A 25,757-nucleotide genomic window follows, 5' to 3' on the forward strand; every position below is an offset into this window, starting at 1 on the left:
AAAAGAGGAGGCGTACAATCTTTCGCCAGAGCGTGGTGAGACTGTACAAAGAGTACAGGCCAGACGTCTCTCCTCAATTGAGCCACATTTTATTCTGTCTCAGTTTAATTCCTTGCTTCTTGTCTTGTTTAATAGATGTCATCAGTGTTTGAACCTGACAAAAAGAGCAGTATAAAAAAATAAATATATATATATATTTTTTTGCAAAAATAAAACAAAAAACCAATGGCCTAAAACATACACATTAGTGTACCAAAGATAAACAATAAGTGACGAAAAAGTACCATCCATCCATTTTCTACTGCTTGTCCCATAATCAATAAAATAGTCAATAAGCAATAAAACCAAGCAGGGAGGCAATGGGTCCCATTTTTTGTAGTCTTTGGCATGACTATATATATACACACACATTCATTTTTGAATGGGAAAAATGTCCCGGAAAACCTGGAATTCTGGGAAATCTGGGAATTTTTCTTAACTTGGAAAAATAATAGTTTGAATGTCCAGGATGAGTGGAATGTGTTGAATGTGGAATGGTTTGAATTGGTTGAAAAATGGCCAATTCATTTTTGAATGGGAAAAATGTCCCGGAAAACCTGGAATTCTGGGAAATGTGGGATTTTTTTTTAACTTGGAATGTCCAGGATGAGTGGACTGTGTTGAAGGTAGAATGGTTTGAACCGGTTGAAAAATGTGGAAATGGTGGAAGCATGAAAAATGGCCAATTCATTTTTGAATCGGAAAAATGTCCCGGAAAACCTGGAATTCTGGGAAATCTGGGAATTTTTCTTAACTTCGAAAAATAATAGTTTGAATGTCCAGGATGTGTGGAATGGTTTGAACCGGTTGAAAAATGTGGAAATGGTGGAAGCTTGAAAAATGGTCAATTCATTTTTGAATGGGAAAAATGTCCCGGAAAACCTGGAATTCTGGGAAATCTGGGAATTTTCTTTTAACTTGGAAAAATAATAGTTTGAATGTCCAGAATGTGTGGAATGGTTTGAACTGGTTGAAAAATTTGGAAATGGTGGAAGCTTGAAAAATGGCCAATTCATTTTTGAATGGGAAAAATGTCCCGGAAAACCTGGAATTCTGCGAAATCTGGGATTTTTTTTTAACTTGGAATGTCCAGGTTGAGTGGAATGTGTTGAAGGTGGAATGGTTTGAACCGGTTGAAAAATGTGGAAATGGTGGAAGCTTGAAAAATGGCCAATTCATTTTGAATGGGAAAAATGTCCCAGAAAACCTGGAATTCTGGGAATTTTCTTTTGACTTGGAAACATAATAGTTTGAATGTCCAGGATGTGTTGAATGTGTTGAAGGTGGAATGGTTTGAACCGGTTGAAAAATGTGGAAATGGTGGAAGCATGAAAAATGGCCAATTCATTTTTGAATCGGAAAAATGTCCCGGAAAACCTGGAATTCTGGGAAATCTGGGAATGTTTCTTAACTTGGAAAAATAATAGTTTGAATGTCCAGGATGAGTGGAATGTGTTGAAGGTGGAATGGTTTGAATGGGTTGAAAAATGGCCAATTCATTTTTGAATGGGAAAAATGTCCCGGAAAACCTGGAATTCCGGGAATTTTTTTTAACTTGGAAAAATAAGAGAGGAGAGACTGACATCATCTATTATTCTTTCCTTAATTCTCACAATAGAATCAATCTCTTGCCTAAGCGATAATCTCCACTCAAGCATGAGTAAAGTAATCACTTTTGCCCTCCGAACGCTTGAAGGTGAAGTGAAATCCCCCTTCAATAAATAAAAAAAATTAAAAAACATCATACATTTTTCCGGCCTTGTCGTCCAGGGCGCAGAGCGAGGTGACGTCCCAACTGCCCGACGTCAAGAAGCGAGCAGGGATGGAAGGGTTGGTGGGCTGCCGGGTCAAGAGGAGACACCACAGAATGAGGAGACACCACAGAATGAGGAGAACAGGTGCAGCAAATTAAAGCCAAACACTAATAGCAACATATAGCAGATATTTAAATATATCCGAATTTCAGTGTTACTTATTTTCTTTCATAGTCATATTTGAAAACAGCTCGTGTTTTCCATTTATTCTCTTTCGGTTTCTCTGCAAGTAAACTGTGTGTGTTAACCTTGAATTCTTTGGAATGTGTTTTGACTAGCATGTGTTTTGACTAGAGAGAGGAGAGAGGGTTTTGGGGTCGGAAAGACAGACCATTTTGGGGGCGCGATAGAATGTTCTATGCTGGACTGGTCTCAAATGTATATCTGCAAAGCTTTGCCAATACAGGTAAAAGCCAGTAAATTAGAATATTTTGAAAAACTTGATTTATTTCAGTAATTGCATTCAAAAGGTGTAACTTGTACATTATATTTATTCATTGCACACAGACTGATGCATTCAAATGTTTATTTCATTTAATTTTGATGATTTGAAGTGGCAACAAATGAAAATCCAAAATTCCGTGTGTCACAAAATTAGAATATTACTTAAGGCTAATACAAAAAAGGGATTTTGAGAAATGTTGGCCAACTGAAAAGTATGAAAATGAAAAATATGAGCATGTACAATACTCAATACTTGGTTGGAGCTCCTTTTGCCTCAATTACTGCGTTAATGCGGCGTGGCATGGAGTCGATGAGTTTCTGGCACTGCTCAGGTGTTATGAGAGCCCAGGTTGCTCTGATAGTGGCCTTCAACTCTTCTGCGTTTTTGGGTCTGGCATTCTGCATCTTCCTTTTCACAATACCCCACAGATTTTCTATGGGGCTAAGGTCAGGGGAGTTGGCGGGCCAATTTAGAACAGAAATACCATGGTCCGTAAACCAGGCACGGGTAGATTTTGCGCTGTGTGCAGGCGCCAAGTCCTGTTGGAACTTGAAATCTCCATCTCCATAGAGCAGGTCAGCAGCAGGAAGCATGAAGTGCTCTAAAACTTGCTGGTAGACGGCTGCGTTGACCCTGGATCTTAGGAAACAGAGTGGACCGACACCAGCAGATGACATGGCACCCCAAACCATCACTGATGGTGGAAACTTTACACTAGACTTCAGGCAACGTGGATCCTGTGCCTCTCCTGTCTTCCTCCAGACTCTGGGACCTCGATTTCCAAAGGAAATGCAAAATTTGCATGGTTGGGTGATGGTTTGGGGTGCCATGTCATCTGCTGGTGTCGGTCCACTCTGTTTCCTGAGATCCAGGGTCAACGCAGCCGTCTACCAGCAAGTTTTAGAGCACTTCATGCTTCCTGCTGCTGACCTGCTCTATGGAGATGGAGATTTCAAGTTCCAACAGGACGTGGCGCCTGCACACAGCGCAAAATCTACCCGTGCCTGGTTTACGGACCATGGTATTTCTGTTCTAAATTGGCCCGCCAACTCCCCTGACCTTAGCCCCATAGAAAATCTGTGGGGTATTGTGAAAAGGAAGATGCAGAATGCCAGACCCAAAAACGCAGAAGAGTTGAAGGCCACTATCAGAGCAACCTGGGCTCTCATAACACCTGAGCAGTGCCAGAAACTCATCGACTCCATGCCACGCCGCATTAACGCAGTAATTGAGGCAAAAGGAGCTCCAACCAAGTATTGAGTATTGTACATGCTCATATTTTTCATTTTCATACTTTTCAGTTGGCCAACATTTCTAAAAATCCCTTTTTTGTATTAGCCTTAAGTAATATTCTAATTTTGTGACACACGGAATTTTGGATTTTCATTTGTTGCCACTTCAAATCATCAAAATTCAATGAAATAAACATTTGAATGCATCAGTCTGTGTGCAATGAATAAATATAATGTACAAGTTACACCTTTTGAATGCAATTACTGAAATAAATCAAGTTTTTCAAAATATTCTAATTTACTGGCTTTTACCTGTATATGACAAAATACCTATTCTGTCTCTGGTGGTTATTCAACTCAACTTTAAGTGTCGTAAAGAGCTTTGGGAGCGACTTGTGACTTGAATTCCCCGGGAGGAACAACTGGTCCAAAACGCAACAACCACAAGGAAGTCTTTTACATTTAGAAAAAAAAAATCATAATATGACTCCTTTAAATGCGCCTTATAATCCGGTAGCGCCCTATGGTCCGCAAAATACGGTAATAGGAAGGGTTTATCTTTAAGAATGCTGCATCTTTACCTAAAAGCAACATTACTCTTGTGTAGATTTTGGTCGTGGCTGAGTGCAAACTAAATGAAGGCCACAAAGAAGCATTACATGCTGACTTCCTCCCATTACTCAGCAGGATAAAGAAGGCGAGCAGGTCCTTACCCGGGCCGGGAGAGCGGCGACGTGGTTGAACTCTCCTCGGGCGCCCTGCTTGGCGGGAAGGACGGCGTAGAACGTGGCGCCGTCTCCCGAGAACAGAGGCACGTCCTGACGGGAAAAGAGCGAAGTGAGGAGAAAAGCTTATTTCAGGCGTGTTGCTGGCCAGGCTGCTTACCTGCGACGGTCTGGGCATCTTACCCAGGGACACTTTGTGCTTCTACCCAGAAAAAAACAGAGCAGAAAAGAAAAAGGTGAGCGTCTCGTGCAAAAATAAAACATCACCTTTTATTACTAGTGTCAATATAACATACAAACCCCGTTTCCATATGAGTTGGGAAATTGTGTTAGATGTAAATATAAACGAAAATTTGCAAATCATTTTCAACCCATATTCAGTTGAATATGCTACAAAGACAACATATTTGATGTTCAAACTCATAAACTTTTTTTTTTTTTTTGCAAATAATAATTAACTTAGAATTTCGTGGCTGCAACACGTGACAAAGTAGTTGGGAAAGGGCATGTTCACCATCAACGTGGCTTCATAGTAAAAGAGTGCGGGTACTAGACTGGCCTGCCTGTAGCCCAGACCTGTCTCCCATTGAAAATGTGTGAAGCCTAAAATACCAGAACGGAGACCCCCGGACTGTTGAACAACTTAAGCTGTACATCAAGCAAGAATGGGAAAGAATTCCACCTGAGAAGCTTCAAAAAAATGTGTCTCCTCAGTTCCTCAGTGTTGTTAAAAGAAAAGGTGATGTAACACAGTGGTAACACGTGGCTTGGCATTGTCTTGCTGAAATAAGAAGGGGCGTCCATGGTAACTGTCATGTCTGTGTAATCATGTTTTGTTTTAGTCATGTTTTTAGTTATTGGACTCTTTAGTTTCTGGCTTTTCACTCCCTTGTCTTGTTTCCATGATCACCCATTAGTTTCACCTGTTCCACGTTTGGACTCATTGTGCACTCTTGTTTGTCACCATAGCAACCCATTAGTTTTCACCTGTCACGTCACGCACCCGTTTCACGTTTTGAGTCACGCACCTGTTTTCGTTAATCATTGTCTGTAGTATTTAAGTTCATTGTTTTCAGTTTGTCGTTCTGACGACATCCCCGCATTTATACTCTCCACGCACCCTTATGACACTTGCTGCGCTTTTTCATGCCGTTTTTTTTCATCCAAGTAAGTTTTCTTTATTCATGCCATAGTTTGCAAGTTTTGTTTAGTTGTTCATAGTTTCTGCCATTGTGCAAGTTCTGTGTTTATAGTCTAGTTTTGTACCTCCGCCCCTGTGCGCGCCTTTTGTTTGATCCTTTTCTTTGTAGTTATAGTGTTTAAATAAATCATGTATTTACCTTCACGCCACTTCTGGTCCAATTCACTTGCACCTCGGGAGAACAAACCAAGCCATAGTCCAAGTCTTGACAGTAACGTTGTTTGGATGGCAACATATGTTGCTCCAAAAGCTGTATGTACCTTTCAGCATTAATGGTGCCTTCACAGATGTGTAAGTTACCCATGTCTTGGCCACTAATACACCCCCATACCATCACACATGCTGGCTTTTACACGTTGCGCCTAGAACAATCCGGATGGTTCTTTTCCTCTTTGGTCCGGAGGACACGACGTCCACAGTTTCCAAAAACAACTTGAAATGTGGACTCGTCAGACCACTTTGTATCAGTCCATCTTAGATGAGCTCAGGCCCAGCGAAGCCGACGGCGTTTCTGGGTGTTGTTGATAAACGGTTTTCGCCTTGCATAAGGAGAGTTTTAACTTGCACTTACAGATGTAGCGACCAACTGTAGTTACTGACAGTGGGTTTCTGAAGTGGTCCTGAGCCCATGTGGTGATATCCTTTACACACCGATGTCGCTTGTTGATGCAGTACAGCCTGAGGGATCGAAGATGCTTACGTGCAGTGATTTCTCCAGATTCTCTGAACCCTTTTGATGATATTACGGAGCGTAGATGGTGAAATCCCTAAATTCCTTGCAATAGCTGGTTGAGAAAGGTTTTTCTTAAACTGTTCAACAATTTGCTCAGGCATTTGTTGCCAAAGTGGTGACCCTCGCCCCATCCTTGTTTGTGAATGACTGAGCATTTCATGGAATCTACTTTTATACCCAATCATGGCACCCACCTGTTCCCAATTTGCCTGCTCACCTGTGGGATGTTCCCAAATAAGTGTTTGATGAGCATTCCTCAACTTTATCAGTCTTTTTTGCCACCTTTCCCAACTTCTTTGTCACGTGTTGCTGGCATCAAATTCTAAAGTTAATGATTATTTGCAACAAAAAAACAATGTTTATGAGTTTGAACATCAAATATGTTGTCTTTGTAGCATATTCAACTGAATATGGGTTGAAAAGGATTTGCAAATCATTGTATTCCGTTTATATTTACATCTAACACAATTTCCCAACTCATATGGAAACGGGGTTTGTAATAACATAATATAGTGTGAATATTTCTGTTCATATGGACAGAATTTGTCCTGATGGCTTCATCTGGCCAGGATCTTCAGCTCTCACTGGATCGGTTCACAGCCGAGTGTGAAGCGACTGGGATAAGAATCAGCACCTCCAAGTCTGAGTCCATGGTTCTCGCCCGGGAAAGGGTGGAGCGCCATCTCCGGGTTGGGGAGGAGATCTTGCCCCAAGTGGAGGAGTTCAAGTACCTCGGAGTCTTGTTCACGAGTGGGGGAAGAGTGGATGGTGAGATCGACAGGCGGATCGGTGCGGCGTCTTCAGTAATGCGGACGCTGTATCGATCCGTTGTGGTGAAGAAGGAGCTGAGCCGGAAGGCAAAGCTCTCAATTTACCGGTCGATCTACGTTCCCGTCCTCACCTATGGTCATGAGCTTTGGGTTATGACCGAAAGGACAAGATCACGGGTACAAGCGGCCCAAATGAGTTTTGGGCCGCTTGTGGGTGGCGGGGCTCTCGCTTAGAGATAGGGTGAGAAGCTCTGTCATAGAGAGGAGCTCGGGCATCTGGTCAGGATGCCACCCGAACGCCTCTCTAGGGAGGTGTTTAGGGCACGTCCGACCGGTAGGAGGCCACGGGGAAGACCCAGGACACGGCCTGGGAACGCCTCGGGATCCCCCGGGAAGAGCTGGACGAAGTGGCTGGGGAGAGGGAAGTCTGGGCTTCCCTGCTTAGGCTGCTGCCCCCGCGACCCGACCTCGGATAAGCGAAGGAAGATGGATGGATGGATGGATGTGAATACAACCCTTCTTATCATTGCAAATATTAAAATAATACTGCCGTTCGTTTGGGCTGTAAAAAAATATATAATTTTTTTTTTCAATCAATCAAAGTTTATTTATATATATATTTAATTTTATATTTAATTATATATTTACTTAATATTTAATATATTTATATATTTTATATTGAATTATATATTTATTTATATAATATTTCGTGTATTCAAATGCATGGTTCACTTTGATTAAAAGTAATATTGCATGATGATTCTAAAAAGTGGAATTTTATTAAAAACAGTACAGAATAGAATCTATTTAAATAATCCATCCTTGAAAATTTTCCTTTTTTTTTTTTAATCCTTCCACCCATGGACACGTTAATTTTTTTTATATATATATATATGTATATGTTTCTATTTTTTATTTTAATTGAATGTAATATTTGAAACAAAGAAACAATCCTTTTTGGAATTTCTGTTTTTAGTCCATATTCTGAGGCCTGAGTGCATATGTGTCCAAGTCAATGTCCCATTCTTTTCAATAGGAATTTCGTGGAAATTTGGGAATTTTTTTGAAAAGGCTAAAAGACTTAATTTTTCGGGAATGAGTCGAAATGGTCGGTGTTGGAATTTTTCAAATCTGTCGAGAAATGTTGAAGTAGTAACATTTTTAATTGAGAAATTGTTTTAATGAATTCCTGGAATTTCACGAAAACCGGGAAATGTTTCAGTTAAATTTTTTTTAATTTTTTTGTCCTTATTAAGAGGAATGATTTGACGGTGGAACAGTTGAAGTGGGTTGAAAAATGTGGACGGAGTAGTGAAAAGGGTTTGAAAAAAACGGGAATTCCTGGAATATTTTTTAACTGGGAAAAATAATAGTTTGAATGTCCAGGATGAGTGGAATGGAATGGTTTGAACCGGTTGAAAAAGGTGAAAATGGCGGAAGGTTGAAAAATGGCCAATTCATTTTGAATGGAAAAAATTCCCGGAAAACCTGGAATTCTGGGAATTTTTTTTAACTTGGAAAAAATAATAGTTAGAATGTCCAGGATGAGTGGAATGTGTTGAAGGTGGAATGGTTTGAACCGGTTGAAAAATGTGGAAATGGTGGAAGCTTGAAAAATGGCCAATTAATTTTGAATGAGAAAAATGTCCCGGATAACCTGGAATTCTGGGAAATCTGGGAATATTTTTTCGCTTGGAAAAATAATAGTTTGAATGTCCAGGATGAGTGGAATGTGTTGAAGGTGGAATGGTTTGAACCGGTTGAAAAATGTGAAAATGGTGGAAGCTTGAAAAATGGCCAATTAATTTTGAATGGGAAAAATGTCTCGAAAAACCTGGAATTTGGGGAATTTTTTTTAACTTGGAAAAAATAATAGTTTGAATGTCCAGGATGGTGGAATGTGTTGAAGGTGGAATGGTTTGAACCGGTTGAAAAATGTGAAAATGGTGGAAGCTTGAAAAATGGCCAATTCATTTTGAATGGGAAAAATGTCCCGGAAAACCTAGAATTTTTTTTAACTTGGAAAAATAATAGTTTGAATTTCCAGGATGAGTGGAATGTGTTGAAGGTGGAATGGTTTGAACCGGTTGAAAAATGTGAAAATGTTGGAAGTTTGAAAAATGGCCAATTCATTTTGAATGGGAAAAATGTCCCGAAAAACCTGGAATTCTGGGAATATTTTTTCGCTTGGAAAAATAATAGTTTGAATGTCCAGGATGAGTGGAATGTGTTGAAGGTGGAATGGTTTGAACCGGTTGAAAAATGTGGAATTGGTGGAAGCTTGAAAAATGGCCAATTCGTTTTGAATGGGAAAAATGTCCCGGAAAACCTGGAATTTTGGGAATTTTTTTTAACTTGGAAAAAAATAATAGTTTGAATGTCCAGGATGAGTGGAATGTGTTGAAGGTGGAATGGTTTGAACCGGTTGAAAAATGTGGAAATGGTGGAAGCTTGAAAAATGGCCAATTAATTTTGAATGGGAAAAATGTACCGGAAAACCTGGAATTCTGGGAAATCTGGGAATATTTTTTCGCTTGGAAAAATAATAGTTTGAATGTCCAGGATGAGCGGAATGCGTTGAAGGTAGAATGGTTTGAACCAGTTGAAAAATGTGAAAATGGTGGAAGCTTGAAAAATGGCCAATTCATTTTGAATGGGAAAAATGTCTCGGAAAACCTGGAATTTGGGGAATTTTTTTCAACTTGGAAAAAATAATAGTTTTTATGTCCAGGATGAGTGGAATGTGTTGAAGGTGGAATGGTTTGAACCGGTTGAAAAATATGGAATTGGTGGAAGCTTGAAAAATGGCCAATTCATTTTGAATGGGAAAAATGTCCCGGAAAACCTGGAATTCTGGAAAATCTGGGAATTTTTTTGCAATTTGTCAAGGGAAAGCCTGCAATTCCCGAATAGACTGAACTGTTTGACGTTGGAACGGTTTGAATGGAATGAAAAATGTGGAACATTTGAATAGGAAAAGCACAAACAAACATGTTTGCATGTTTGAGTATAAAATGAATGTTAATGATGGCGTACATCATCATTTATCTTGTAAACATGTTTAACATCGCCATAAACTTGCCTTTTAATTGAGGATTTATGTAAACGTTGCTTTACTTTGCAGTAAACCTCCATCATGCTGCACACGCTCATGAATATTAATGAGGCAGGAGTGGAAGAACACCATCAAAATAACCACTTTTCATTGCACCGGCCGATACTGCTGGGTAATTAAAAAGTGGCGACCGACCTCTGAGCACGCCCCCGTGGTGGCCTCGCACACGCACAGCACCGACTGGTTCTGGGCCCGGTTGAGCCAGCGGACCGCCAGGCGGGTGCTGCTGGTCCACGTCACCATGGAGATGTAGCCTTCTCTGCTGGGAAACGGGAAAAACTTAAATAAATAAACACTAAAAACATTTTTTTTTACTAATATGGTGATTATGAATGACTTATTGTACAACACAGCAGCAACACAACCAATGTTGTGATAGCGCTGAGGAGAAAACTGCTCAGTCAGCATTAATAGTGCTGATAGTTAACAACAGTACGACAAATGCAACACAACACACATGACTTCCACACCAACAGCTGTGTAGCAACATTTTAAAGCGCATGCAGAGCTAGATACATATTTACACCTCAATGCAGATTCTGGAGTTTTAAAAAAAAGCGGATTTTTACCGTGAAAAATGTTGTGAATAAGGATGTTGTCTGGCCTACCTGGTCCTGACAGAGTCCGGGGGCGTCATCTCCACCGTGTGGGCGGGACCGTACAGGTTTACCACCAGCAAGCTGACAGACGGGATGTTGGAGCCAGCCTGTCAGAAAAATATTCATTTTTCATGACATGGCCGTCGAGAATACATGTAGTTTGACAGTTTTTGTTGTCATATTCCGGCAGCCATTTGGAAGTTTGCATACAGTAAGCGTCATTTGCTCGAAGTAAAAAAAAAAAAAAGTGGAATTGTGGAACTTTGAAAAATGTCCCATTCTTTTCAATGGGAATTTCGTGGAAAATTGGGATTTTTTTTGGGAAAATGCTAAAAAACTTCACTTTTTCGGTGTGAGTCGAAATGGCTGGTGTTGGATTTTTTTCCAAATCGGTCGAGGAATGTTGAAGTAGCAACATTTTTAATTGTAAATGGTATTAATGAATTCCTGGAATTTTGGGAAAAACGGGAAATTTTCCTGTTCAAAAAACTACTTTATTTTTTTGTCCTGATTAAGAGGAATGATTTGAGGGTGGAACGGTTGAAGTGGGTTGAAAAATGCGGAAGGAGTAGTCGATAGAAAAAAGGGTTTGAAAAAAAACGTGAATTCCCGGAATTTTTTTTAACTTGGAATGAGTCGAAATGGTTGGTGTTGGATTTTTTTTCCAAATTGGTCGAGAAATGTTGAAGTAGTAACATTTTTAATTGAGAAATAGTATTACAGAATTCCAAAAATGTCGGGAAAACCGGAAATGTTTCCAGTTCAAAAAATAACTTTGTTTTTTTTGTCCTCATTAAGAGGAATTATTTGACAGTGGAATTGTGGATCTTTGAAAAGTGTCCCATTCTTTTCAATGGGAATTTTGTGGAAAATTGGGAATTTTTTGGGAAAATGCGAAAAGACATAACTTTTCGGAATGAGTCGAAATGGTTGGTGTTTTTTTTTTTTTTTCAAAATCGGTCGAGGAATGTTGAAGTAGTAACATTTTTAATTGAGAAATGGTATTAATGAATTCCTGGAATTTCGGGAAAACCGGGAAATTTTCCAGTTCAAGCAAACATTTTAATTTTTTGTCCTGATTAAAAAGAATGTTTTGACAGAGGAACAATTGAAGTGGGTTGAAAAATGTGGACGGAGTAGTGAAAAGGGTGAAAAAAGGGTTTGAAAAACAGGAATTCCTGGAATTTTTTTGAACTTGAAAAAAGAGTTGTTTGAATGTCCAGGATGAGTGGAATGTGTTGAAGGTGGAATGGTTTGAATCCGTTGAAAAACGTGGAAATTGTGGAAGTTTGAATAATGTATTACGGTATTCATTTTGAATGGTGAAAATGTCCCTAAAAACTGGGAATTCTAGGAAATCCGGGAATTGTTTTTATAATTATTGAAGGAGAGCACACGATTCCTGAACAGGCTGAATATTTTGAAGTTGGAACGGTTTGAATCGGATGAAAAATGTGGGAATTGTGGAACTTTGAAAAATGTCCCATTCTTTTCAATGGGAATTTCATGGAAATTGGGAATTTTTTTGGAAAATGCTAAAAGACTTAACTTTTCGGAATGAGTCGAAATGGTTGGTGTTGGATTTGTTTCCAAATTAATCGAGGAATGTTGAGATAGTAACATTTTTAATTGGATTTGACGGTGGAATTGTGGAACTTTGAAAAATGTTTCATTCTTTTCAATGGGAATTTTGTGGAAAATTGGGAATTTTTTTGGGAAAATGCTAATAGACTTAACTTTTTCGGTATGAGTCAAAATGGCTGGTGTTGGATTTTTTTCCAAATCGGTCGAGGAATGTTGAAGTAGTAACATTTTTAATTGAGAAATGGTATTACAGAATTCCTAAAATTTTGGGAAAACCGGAAATGTTTCCAGTTAAAGAAAGAACTTGTTTTTTTGTCCTGATTAAGAGAAATTATCTGACAGTGGAATTGTGGAACTTTGAATAAAGTCCCATTCTTTTCAATGGGAATTTCTTGGAAAATTGGGAATTTTTTTGGGAAAATGCTAAAAGACTTAAATTTTCGGTATGAGTCGAAATGGCTGGTGTTGGATCTTTTTCCAAATCGGACAAGGAACGTTGAAGTAGTAACATTTTTAATTGACAAATGGTATTAATGAATTCCTGGAATTTCAGGAAAACCGGGAAATTTTCAAGTTAAAAAAAACATTTTAATTTTTTTGAAACGGTTGAAATGGGTTGAAAAATGTGGACGGAGTAGTGAAAAGGGTGAAAAAAGGGTTTGAAAATTGGGAATTCCTGGAATTTTTTTGAACTTGAAAAAGGGTAGTTTGAATGTCCAGGATGAGTGGAATGTGTTGAAGGTGGAATGGTTTGAATCCGTTGAAAAACGTGAAAATTGTGGAACTTTGAAAATTGTCCCATTCTTTTCAATGGGAATTTCGTGGAAAATTGGGAATTTTTGGGGAAAATGCTAAAAGACTTAACTTTTCGGAATGAGTCGAAATGGTTGGTGTTGGATTTTTTTTTCCAAATCGGTCGAGAAATGTTGAAGTAGTAACATTTTTAGTTGAGAAATAGTATTACAGAATTCCAAAAATGTCGGGAAAACCGGAAATGTTTCCAGTTCAAAAAATAACTTTGTTTTTTTTGTCCTGATTGAGAGGAATTGTTTGACAGTGGAATTGTGGATCTTTGAAAAATGTCCCATTCTTTTCAATGGGAATTTTGTGGAAAATTGGGAATTTTTGGGGGAAATGCGAGAAGACATAACTTTTCGGGATGAGTCGAAATGGCTGGTGTTGTTTTTTTTTTTCAAAATCGGTCGAGGAATATTGAAGTAGTAACATTTTTAATTGAGAAATGGTATTAATGAATTCCTGGAATTTCCAGAAAACCGGGAAATTTTCCAGTTCAAACAAACATTTTTATTTTTTGTCCTGATTAAAAAGAATGTTTTGACGGAGGAACAGTTGAAGTGGGTTGAAAAATGTGGACGGAGTAATGAAAAGGGTGAAAAATGGGTTTGAAAAACATGAATTCCTGGAATTTTTTTGAACTTGAAAAAAGAGTCGTTTGAATGTCCAGGATGAGTGGAATGTGTTGAAGGTGGAATGGTTTGAATCCGTTGAAAAACGTGGAAATTGTGGAAGTTTGAATAATGTATTATTCATTTTGAATGGTGAAAATGTCCCTAAAAACTGGGAATTCTAGGAAATCCGGGATTTTATTTTTATAATTATTGAAGGAGAGCACACGATTCCTGAACAGGCTGAATATTTTGAAGTTGGAACGGTTTGAATCGGATGAAAAATGTGGGAATTGTGGAACTTTGAAAAAAGTCCCATTCTTTTCAATGGGAATTTCATGGAAATTGGGAATTTTTTTGGAAAATGCTAAAAGACTTAACTTTTCGGAATGAGTCGAAATGATTGGTGTTGGATTTGTTTCCAAATTAATCGAGGAATGTTGAAATAGTAACATTTTTAATTGGATTTGACGGTGGAATTGTGGAACTTTGAAAAATGTTTCATTCTTTTCAATGAGAATTTTGTGGAAAATTGGGAATTTTTGGGGGAAAATGCTAAAAGACTTAACTTTTTCGGTATGAGTCGAAATGGCTGGTGTTGGATTTTTTTCCAAATCGGTCGAGGAATGTTGAAGTAGTAACATTTTTAATTGTAAATGGTATTAATGAATTCCTGGAATTTTGGGAAAAACGGGAAATTTTCCAGTTCAAAAAACTACTTTATTTTTTTGTCCTGATTAAGAGGAATGATTTGAGGGTGAAACGGTTGAAGTGGGTTGAAAAATGTGGAAGGAGTCGAGAGAAAAAAGGGTTTGAAAAAAAAACGTGAATTCCTGGAATCTTTTAACTTGGAAAAAGAGTAGTTTGAATGTCCAGGATGAGTGGATTGTGTTGAAGGTGGAATGGTTTGAATCGGTTGAAAAATGTGGAAATTGTGGAAGTTTGAAAAATGTATTATTCATTTTGAATGGTGAAAATGTCCCTAAAAACAGGGAATTCTAGGAAATCCGGGAATTGTTTTTATAATTATTGAAGGAGAGCACACGATTCCTGAACAGGCTGAATATTTTGAAGTTGGAATGGTTTGAATCGGATGAAAAATGTGGGAATTGTGGAACTTTGAAAAATGTCCCATTCTTTTCAATGGGAATTTCATGGAAATTGGGAATTTTTTTGGAAAATGCTAAAAGACTTAACTTTTCGGAATGAGTCGAAATGGTTGGTGTTGGATTGTTTCCAAATCGGTTTAGGAATGTTGAAGTAGTAACATTTTTAATTGTAAATGGTATTAATGAATTCCTGGAATTTTGGGAAAAACGGGAAATTTTCCAGTTCAAAAAACTACTTTATTTTTTGTCCTGATTAAGAGGAATGATTTGAGGGTGGAACGGTTGAAGTGGGTTGAAAAATGCGGAAGGAGTAGTCGACAGAAAAAAGGGTTTGAAAAAAAACGTGAATTCCTGGAATTTTTTTGAACTCGAAAAAAGAATAGTTTGAATGTCCAGGATGAATGGAATGTGTTGAAGGTGGAATGGTTTGAATCCGTTGAAAAACGTGGAAATTGTGGAAGTTTGAAAAATGTATTATTCATTTTGAATGGTGAAAATGTCCCTAAAAACTGGGAATTCTAGGAAATCCGGGAATTGTTTTTATAACTATTGAAGGAGAGCACACGATTCCTGAACAGGCTGAATATTTTGAAGTTGGAACGGTTTGAATCGGATGAAAAATGTGGGAATTGTGGAACTTTGAAAAAAGTCCCATTCTTTTCAATGGGAATTTCATGGAAATTGGGAATTTTTTTGGAAAATGCTAAAAGACTTAACTTTTCGGAATGAGTCGAAATGGTTGGTGTTGGATTTGTTTTCCAAATCGGTCGAGAAATGTTGAAGTAGTAACATTTTTAATTGGATTTGACGGTGGAATTGTGGCACTTTGAAAAATGTTTCATTCTTTTCAATGGGAATTTTGTGGAAAATTGGGAATTTTTTGGGGAAAATGCTAAAAGACTTAACTTTTTCGGTATGAGTCGAAATGGCTGGTGTTGGATCTTTTTCCAAATCGGTCGAGGAACGTTGAAGTAGTAACATTTTTAATTGACAAATGGTATTAATGAATTCCTGGAATTTCGGGAAAACCGGGAAATGTTCAAGTTCAAAAAACATTTTAATTTTTTTGTCCTGATTGAGAGGAATGATTTGATGGTGAAACGGTTGAAATGGGTTGAAAAATGTGGACGGAGTAGTGAAAAGGGTGAAAAAAGGGTTTGAAAAAACGGGAATTCCTGGAATTCTTTTGAACTTGAAAAAAGAGTCGTTTGAATGTCCAGTATGAGTGGAATGTGTTGAAGGTGGAATGGTTTGAATCCGTTGAAAAACGTGGAAATTGTGGAAGTTTGAAAAATGTATGATTCATTTTGAATGGTGAAAATGTCCGTAAAAACTGGGAATTCTAGGAAATCCGGGAATTGTTTTTATAACTATTGAAGGAGAGCACACGATTCCTGAACAGGCTGAATATTTTGAAGTTGGAACGGTTTGAATCGGTTGAAAAATGTGGGAATTGTGGAACTTTGAAAAAAGTCCCATTCTTTTCAATGGGAATTTCATGGAAATTGGGAATTTTTTTGGAAAATGCTAAAAGACTTAACTTTTCGGAATGAGTCGAAATGGTTGGTTTTGGATTTGTTTCCAAATCGGTCGAGGAATGTTGAAATAGTAACATTTTTAATTGGATTTGACGGTGGAATTGTGGCACTTTGAAAAATGTTTCATTCTTTTCAATGGGAATTTTGTGGAAAATTGGGAATTTTTTGGGGAAAATGCTAAAAGACTTAACTTTTTCGGTATGAGTCGAAATGGCTGGTGTTGGATTTTTTTCCAAATCGGTCGAGGAATGTTGAAGTAGTAACATTTTTAATTGTGAATGGTATTAATGAATTCCTGGAATTTTGGGAAAAACGGGAAATTTTCCAGTTCAAAAAACTACTTTCTTTTTTGTCCCGATTAAGAGGAATGATTTGAGGGTGGAACGGTTGAAGTGGGTTGGAAAATGCGGAAGGAGTAGTCGACAGAAAAAAGGGTTTGAAAAAAAACGTGAATTCCTGGAATTTTTTTGAACTTGGAAAAAGGATAGTTTGAATGTCCAGGATGAGTGGAATGTGTTGAAGGTGGAATGGTTTGAATCGGTTGAAAAATGTGGAAATGGTGGAAGTTTGAAAAATGGCCAATTCATTCTGAATGGGAAAAATTACCTGGAAAACCTGGAATTCTGGGAAATCCAGAAAAAAAAATTTAACTTGGAAAAATAATAGTTAGAATGTCCAGGATGAGTGGAATGTGTTGAAGGTAGAATGGTTTGAATCGGTTGAAAAATGTGGAAATGGTGGAAGTTTGAAAAATGGCCAGTTCATTCTGAATGGGAAAAATGTCCCGGAAAACCTGGAATTCTGGGAAATCCAGAAAAAAAATTTTAACTTGGAAAAATAATAGTTAGAATGTCCAGGATGAGTGGAATGTGTTGAAGGTAGAATGGTTTGAATCGGTTGAGAAATGTGGAAATGGTGGAAGTTTGAAAAATGGCCAGTTCATTCTGAATGGGAAAAATGTCCTGGAAAACCTGGAATTCTGGGAAATCCGGGAATTTTTTTTAACTTGGAAAAATAATAGTTAGAATGTCCAGGATGAGTGGAATGTGTTGAAGGTAGAATGGTTTGAATCGGTTGAAAAATGTGGAAATGGTGGAAGTTTGAAAAATGGCCAGTTCATTCTGAATGGGAAAAATGTCCCGGAAAACCTGGAATTCTGGGAAATCCAGAAAAAATTTTTAACTTGGAAAAATAATAGTTAGAATGTCCAGGATGAGTGGAATGTGTTGAAGGTAGAATGGTTTGAATCGGTTGAAAAATGTGGAAATGGTGGAAGTTTGAAAAATGGCCAATTCATTCCGAATGGGAAAAATGTCCCGGAAAACCTGGAATTCTGGGAAATCCAGAAAAAATTTTTTAACTTGGAAAAATAATAGTTAGAATGTCCAGGATGAGTGGAATGTGTTGAAGGTAGAATGGTTTGAATCGGTTGAAAAATGTGGAAGGAGTAGTCGACAGAAAAAAGGGTTTGAAAAAAAACATGAATTCCTGGACTTTTTTTGAATTTGGAAAAAGGGTAGTTTGAATGTCCAGGATGAGTGGAATGTGTTGAAGGTGGAATGGTTTGAATCGGTTGAAAAATGTGGAAATGGTGGAAGTTTGAAAAATGGCCAGTTCATTCTGAATAGGAAAAAATGTCCCGGAAAACCTGGAATTCTGGGAAATCCAGAAAAAATTTTTAACTTGGAAAAATAATAGTTAGAATGTCCAGGATGAGTGGAATATGTTGAAGATAGAATGGTTTGTATCGGTTGAGAAATGTGGAAATGGTGGAACTTTGAAAAATGGCCAGTTCATTCTGAATGGGAAAAATGTCCCGGAAAACCTGGAATTCTGGGAAATCCAGAAATTTTTTTTTAACTTGGAAAAATAATAGTTAGAATGTCCAGGATGAGTGGAATCTGTTGAAGGATAGAATGGTTTGAATCGGTTGAAAAATGTGGAAATGGTGGAAGTTTGAAAAATGGCCAGTTCATTCTGAATGGGAAAAATGTCCCGGAAAACCTGGAATTCTGGGAAATCCAGAAAAAAAAATTTAACTTGGAAAAATAATAGTTAGAATGTCCAGGATGAGTGGAATGTGTTGAAGGTAGAATGGTTTGAATCGGTTGAAAAATGTGGAAATGGTGGAAGTTTGAAAAATGGCCAATTCATTCTGAATGGGAAAAATGTCCTGGAAGACCTGGAATTCTGGGAAATCCAGAAAAAAATTTTTAACTTGGAAAAATAATAGTTAGAATGTCCAGGATGAGTGGAATGTGTTGAAGGTAGAATGGTTTGAATCGGTTGAAAAATGTGGAAATGGTGGAAGTTTGAAAAATGGCCAGTTCATTCTGAATGGGGAAAATGTCCCGGAAAACCTGGAATTCTGGGAAATCCGGGAATTTTTTTTTAACTTGGAAAAATAATAGTTAGAATGTCCAGGATGAGTGGAATGTGTTGAAGGATAGAATGGTTTGAATCGGTTGAAAAATGTGGAATCGGTGGAAGTTTGAAAAATGGCCAGTTCATTCTGAATGGGAAAAATGTCCCGGAAAACCTGGAATTCTGGGAAATCCAGAAAAAAAATTTTAACTTGGAAAAATAATAGTTAGAATGTCCAGGATGAGTGGAATGTGTTGAAGGTAGAATGGTTTGAATCGGTTGAAAAATGTGGAAATGGTGGAAGTTTGAAAAATGGCCAATTCATTCTGAATGGGAAAAATGTCCCGGAAAACCTGGAATTCTGGGAAATCCAGAAAAAAATTTAACTTGGAAAAATAATAGTTAGAATGTCCAGGATGAGTGGAATGTGTTGAAGGTAGAATGGTTTGAATCGGTTGAAAAATGTGGAAATGGTGGAAGTTTGAAAAATGGCCAGTTCATTCTGAATGGGAAAAAAGTCCCGGAAAACCTGGAATTCTGGGAAATCCAGAAAAAAATTTAACTTGGAAAAATAATAGTTAGAATGTCCAGGATGAGTGGAATGTGTTGAAGGTAGAATGGTTTGAATCGGTTGAAAAATGTGGAAATGGTGGAAGTTTGAAAAATGGCCAGTTCATTCTGAATGGGAAAAATGTCCCGGAAAACCTGGAATTCTGGGAAATCCAGAAAAAATTTTTTAACTTGGAAAAATAATAGTTAGAATGTCCAGGATGAGTGGAATGTGTTGAAGATAGAATGGTTTGTATCGGTTGAGAAATGTGGAAATGGTGGAAGTTTGAAAAATGGCCAGTTCATTCTGAATGGGAAAAATGTCCCGGAAAACCTGGAATTCTGGGAAATCCAGAAAAATTTTTTTAACTTGGAAAAATAATAGTTAGAATGTCCAGGGTGAGTGGAATGTGTTGAAGGTAGAATGGTTTGAACCGGTTGAAAAATGTGAAAATGGTGGAACTTTGAAAAATGGCCAGTTCATTCTGAATGGGGAAAATGTCCCGGAAAACCTGGAATTCTGGGAAATCCAGAAAATGTTTTTTAACTTGGAAAAATAATAGTTAGAATGTCCAGGATGAGTGGAATGTGTTGAAGGTAGAATGGTTTGAATCGGTTGATAAATGTGGAAATGGTGGAAGTTTGAAAAATGGCCAGTTCATTCTGAATGGGAAAAATGTCCTGGAAAACCTGGAATTCTGGGAAATCCAGAAAAAATTTTTTAACTTGGAAAAATAATAGTTAGAATGTCCAGGATGAGTGGAATATGTTGAAGATAGAATGGTTTGTATCGGTTGAGAAATGTGGAAATGGTGGAACTTTGAAAAATGGCCAGTTCATTCTCAATGGGAAAAATGTCCCGGAAAACCTGGAATTCTGGGAAATCCAGAAAAAAAAATTTAACTTGGAAAAATAATAGTTAGAATGTCCAGGATGAGTGGAATGTGTTGAAGGTAGAATGGTTTGAACCGGTTGAAAAATGTGAAAATGGTGGAACTTTGAAAAATGGCCAGTTCATTCTGAATGGGGAAAATGTCCCAGAAAACCTGGAATTCTGGGAAATCCAGAAAAAAATTTTTAACTTGGAAAAATAATAGTTAGAATGTCCAGGATGAGTGGAATGTGTTGAAGGTAGAATGGTTTGAATCGGTTGATAAATGTGGAAATGGTGGAAGTTTGAAAAATGGCCAGTTCATTCTGAATGGGAAAAATGTCCTGAAAAACCTGGAATTCTGGGAAATCCAGAAAAAAATTTTTAACTTGGAAAAATAATAGTTAGAATGTCCAGGATGAGTGGAATGTGTTGAAGGTAGAATGGTTTGAATCGGTTGAAAAATGTGGAAATGGTGGAAGTTTGAAAAATGGCCAATTCATTCCGAATGGGAAAAATGTCCCGGAAAACCTGGAATTCTGGGAAATCCAGAAAAAAATTTTTAACTTGGAAAAATAATAGTTAGAATGTCCAGGATGAGTGGAATGTGTTGAAGGTAGAATGGTTTGAATCGGTTGAAAAATGTGGAAGGAGTAGTCGACAGAAAAAAGGGTTTGAAAAAAAACATGAATTCCTGGACTTTTTTTGAATTTGGAAAAAGGGTAGTTTGAATGTCCAGGATGAGTGGAATGTGTTGAAGGTGGAATGGTTTGAATCGGTTGAAAAATGTGGAAATGGTGGAAGTTTGAAAAATGGCCAGTTCATTCTGAATAGGAAAAAATGTCCCGGAAAACCTGGAATTCTGGGAAATCCAGAAAAATTTTTTAACTTGGAAAAATAATAGTTAGAATGTCCAGGATGAGTGGAATATGTTGAAGATAGAATGGTTTGTATCGGTTGAGAAATGTGGAAATGGTGGAACTTTGAAAAATGGCCAGTTCATTCTGAATGGGAAAAATGTCCCGGAAAACCTGGAATTCTGGGAAATCCAGAAAAAAATTTTTAACTTGGAAAAATAATAGTTAGAATGTCCAGGATGAGTGGAATGTGTTGAAGGTAGAATGGTTTGAATCGGTTGAAAAATGTGGAAATGGTGGAAGTTTGAAAAATGGCCAATTCATTCTGAATGGGAAAAATGTCCTGGAAGACCTGGAATTCTGGGAAATCCAGAAAAATTTTTTTAACTTGGAAAAATAATAGTTAGAATGTCCAGGATGAGTGGAATGTGTTGAAGGTAGAATGGTTTGAATCGGTTGAAAAATGTGGAAATGGTGGAAGTTTGAAAAATGGCCAGTTCATTCTGAATGGGGAAAATGTCCCGGAAAACCTGGAATTCTGGGAAATCCTGGAATTTTTTTTTAACTTGGAAAAATAATAGTTAGAATGTCCAGGATGAGTGGAATGTGTTGAAGGATAGAATGGTTTGAATCGGTTGAAAAATGTGGAATCGGTGGAAGTTTGAAAAATGGCCAGTTCATTCTGAATGGGAAAAATGTCCCGGAAAACCTGGAATTCTGGGAAATCCAGAAAAAATTTTTTAACTTGGAAAAATAATAGTTAGAATGTCCAGGATGAGTGGAATGTGTTGAAGGTAGAATGGTTAGAACCGGTTGAAAAATGTGAAAATGGTGGAAGTTTGAAAAATGGCCAATTCATTCTGAATGGGAAAAATGTCCTGGAAAACCTGGAATTCTGGGTAATCCAGGAAAAAAATTTAACTTGGAAAAATAATAGTTAGAATGTCCAGGATGAGTGGAATGTGTTGAAGGTAGAATGGTTAGAACCGGTTGAAAAATGTGAAAATGGTGGAAGTTTGAAAAATGGCCAATTCATTCTGAATGGGAAAAATGTCCCGGAAAACTTGGAATTCTGGGAAATCCAGAAAAAAAAATTTAACTTGGAAAAATAATAGTTAGAATGTCAAGGATGAGTGGAATGTGTTGAAGGTAGAATGGTTTGAATCGGTTGAAAAATGTGGAAATGGTGGAAGTTTGAAAAATGGCCAATTCATTCTGAATGGGAAAAATGTCCCGGAAAACCTGGAATTCTGGGAAATCCAGAAAAAAATTTTAACTTGGAAAAATAATAGTTAGAATGTCCAGGATGAGTGGAATGTGTTGAAGGTAGAATGGTTTGAATCGGTTGAAAAATGTGGAAATGGTGGAAGTTTGAAAAATGGCCAGTTCATTCTGAATGGGAAAAAAGTCCCGGAAAACCTGGAATTCTGGGAAATCCAGAAAAAAATTTAACTTGGAAAAATAATAGTTAGAATGTCCAGGATGAGTGGAATGTGTTGAAGGTAGAATGGTTTGAATCGGTTGAAAAATGTGGAAATGGTGGAAGTTTGAAAAATGGCCAGTTCATTCTGAATGGGAAAAATGTCCCGGAAAACCTGGAATTCTGGGAAATCCAGAAAAAAAATTTTAACTTGGAAAAATAATAGTTAGAATGTCCAGGATGAGTGGAATGTGTTGAAGATAGAATGGTTTGTATCGGTTGAGAAATGTGGAAATGGTGGAAGTTTGAAAAATGGCCAGTTCATTCTGAATGGGAAAAATGTCCCGGAAAACCTGGAATTCTGGGAAATCCAGAAAAAAAATTTTAACTTGGAAAAATAATAGTTAGAATGTCCAGGGTGAGTGGAATGTGTTGAAGGTAGAATGGTTTGAACCGGTTGAAAAATGTGAAAATGGTGGAACTTTGAAAAATGGCCAGTTCATTCTGAATGGGGAAAATGTCCCGGAAAACCTGGAATTCTGGGAAATCCAGAAAATGTTTTTTAACTTGGAAAAATAATAGTTAGAATGTCCAGGATGAGTGGAATGTGTTGAAGGTAGAATGGTTTGAATCGGTTGATAAATGTGGAAATGGTGGAAGTTTGAAAAATGGCCAGTTCATTCTGAATGGGAAAAATGTCCTGGAAAACCTGGAATTCTGGGAAATCCAGAAAAAAATTTTTAACTTGGAAAAATAATAGTTAGAATGTCCAGGATGAGTGGAATATGTTGAAGATAGAATGGTTTGTATCGGTTGAGAAATGTGGAAATGGTGGAACTTTGAAAAATGGCCAGTTCATTCTCAATGGGAAAAATGTCCCGGAAAACCTGGAATTCTGGGAAATCCAGAAAAAAAAATTTAACTTGGAAAAATAATAGTTAGAATGTCCAGGATGAGTGGAATGTGTTGAAGGTAGAATGGTTTGAACCGGTTGAAAAATGTGAAAATGGTGGAACTTTGAAAAATGGCCAGTTCATTCTGAATGGGGAAAATGTCCCGGAAAACCTGGAATTCTGGGAAATCCAGAAAAAATTTTTTAACTTGGAAAAATAATAGTTAGAATGTCCAGGATGAGTGGAATGTGTTGAAGGTAGAATGGTTTGAATCGGTTGATAAATGTGGAAATGGTGGAAGTTTGAAAAATGGCCAGTTCATTCTGAATGGGAAAAATGTCCTGAAAAACCTGGAATTCTGGGAAATCCAGAAAAAATTTTTTAACTTGGAAAAATAATAGTTAGAATGTCCAGGATGAGTGGAATGTGTTGAAGGTAGAATGGTTTGAATCGGTTGAAAAATGTGGAAATGGTGGAAGTTTGAAAAATGGCCAATTCATTCCGAATGGGAAAAATGTCCCGGAAAACCTGGAATTCTGGGAAATCCAGAAAAATTTTTTTAACTTGGAAAAATAATAGTTAGAATGTCCAGGATGAGTGGAATGTGTTGAAGGTAGAATGGTTTGAATCGGTTGAAAAATGTGGAAGGAGTAGTCGACAGAAAAAAGGGTTTGAAAAAAAACATGAATTCCTGGACTTTTTTTGAATTTGGAAAAAGGGTAGTTTGAATGTCCAGGATGAGTGGAATGTGTTGAAGGTGGAATGGTTTGAATCGGTTGAAAAATGTGGAAATGGTGGAAGTTTGAAAAATGGCCAGTTCATTCTGAATAGGAAAAAATGTCCCGGAAAACCTGGAATTCTGGGAAATCCAGAAAAATTTTTTAACTTGGAAAAATAATAGTTAGAATGTCCAGGATGAGTGGAATATGTTGAAGATAGAATGGTTTGTATCGGTTGAGAAATGTGGAAATGGTGGAACTTTGAAAAATGGCCAGTTCATTCTGAATGGGAAAAATGTCCCGGAAAACCTGGAATTCTGGGAAATCCAGAAAAAAATTTTTAACTTGGAAAAATAATAGTTAGAATGTCCAGGATGAGTGGAATGTGTTGAAGGTAGAATGGTTTGAATCGGTTGAAAAATGTGGAAATGGTGGAAGTTTGAAAAATGGCCAATTCATTCTGAATGGGAAAAATGTCCTGGAAGACCTGGAATTCTGGGAAATCCAGAAAAATTTTTTTAACTTGGAAAAATAATAGTTAGAATGTCCAGGATGAGTGGAATGTGTTGAAGGTAGAATGGTTTGAATCGGTTGAAAAATGTGGAAATGGTGGAAGTTTGAAAAATGGCCAGTTCATTCTGAATGGGGAAAATGTCCCGGAAAACCTGGAATTCTGGGAAATCCTGGAATTTTTTTTTAACTTGGAAAAATAATAGTTAGAATGTCCAGGATGAGTGGAATGTGTTGAAGGATAGAATGGTTTGAATCGGTTGAAAAATGTGGAATCGGTGGAAGTTTGAAAAATGGCCAGTTCATTCTGAATGGGAAAAATGTCCCGGAAAACCTGGAATTCTGGGAAATCCAGAAAAAATTTTTTAACTTGGAAAAATAATAGTTAGAATGTCCAGGATGAGTGGAATGTGTTGAAGGTAGAATGGTTAGAACCGGTTGAAAAATGTGAAAATGGTGGAAGTTTGAAAAATGGCCAATTCATTCTGAATGGGAAAAATGTCCTGGAAAACCTGGAATTCTGGGTAATCCAGGAAAAAAATTTAACTTGGAAAAATAATAGTTAGAATGTCCAGGATGAGTGGAATGTGTTGAAGGTAGAATGGTTAGAACCGGTTGAAAAATGTGAAAATGGTGGAAGTTTGAAAAATGGCCAATTCATTCTGAATGGGAAAAATGTCCCGGAAAACTTGGAATTCTGGGAAATCCAGAAAAAAAAATTTAACTTGGAAAAATAATAGTTAGAATGTCAAGGATGAGTGGAATGTGTTGAAGGTAGAATGGTTTGAATCGGTTGAAAAATGTGGAAATGGTGGAAGTTTGAAAAATGGCCAATTCATTCTGAATGGGAAAAATGTCCCGGAAAACCTGGAATTCTGGGAAATCCAGAAAAAAATTTTAACTTGGAAAAATAATAGTTAGAATGTCCAGGATGAGTGGAATGTGTTGAAGGTAGAATGGTTTGAATCGGTTGAAAAATGTGGAAATGGTGGAAGTTTGAAAAATGGCCAGTTCATTCTGAATGGGAAAAAAGTCCCGGAAAACCTGGAATTCTGGGAAATCCAGAAAAAAATTTAACTTGGAAAAATAATAGTTAGAATGTCCAGGATGAGTGGAATGTGTTGAAGGTAGAATGGTTTGAATCGGTTGAAAAATGTGGAAATGGTGGAAGTTTGAAAAATGGCCAGTTCATTCTGAATGGGAAAAATGTCCCGGAAAACCTGGAATTCTGGGAAATCCAGAAAAAAAATTTTAACTTGGAAAA

The 25,757-nt window shown here is 37.3% G+C and overlaps 1 protein-coding gene across 2 annotated transcripts in view; it reads right to left on the reverse strand.

Moving 5' to 3' along the window:
* Positions 1 to 25,757, reverse strand: part of LOC133572630 (inactive dipeptidyl peptidase 10) — a 166,521-nt gene that overhangs the window by 30,693 nt on the left and 110,071 nt on the right. The window contains exons 9-13 of one of the 2 annotated variants that reach the window (XR_009810555.2): positions 10,683 to 10,780; positions 10,210 to 10,336; positions 4,416 to 4,457; positions 4,244 to 4,348; positions 1,787 to 1,878 (exon numbers count right to left, since the gene is read on the reverse strand). Coding sequence is in view for 1 of the 2 variants with exons in the window: in XM_061925477.1 (XP_061781461.1) it covers positions 1,787 to 1,878; positions 4,244 to 4,348; positions 4,416 to 4,457; positions 10,210 to 10,333; positions 10,683 to 10,780 (461 nt within the window). In the remaining variant the exon portion in view is untranslated. The remainder of the gene's footprint in view (positions 1 to 1,786; positions 1,879 to 4,243; positions 4,349 to 4,415; positions 4,458 to 10,209; positions 10,337 to 10,682; positions 10,781 to 25,757) is intronic. The other variant, XM_061925477.1, reaches the window with a different exon arrangement.

Source organism: Nerophis lumbriciformis, linkage group LG01, assembly GCF_033978685.3.
Source record: "Nerophis lumbriciformis linkage group LG01, RoL_Nlum_v2.1, whole genome shotgun sequence".
In the NCBI taxonomy this organism is placed as follows: Eukaryota; Metazoa; Chordata; class Actinopteri; order Syngnathiformes; family Syngnathidae; genus Nerophis; species Nerophis lumbriciformis.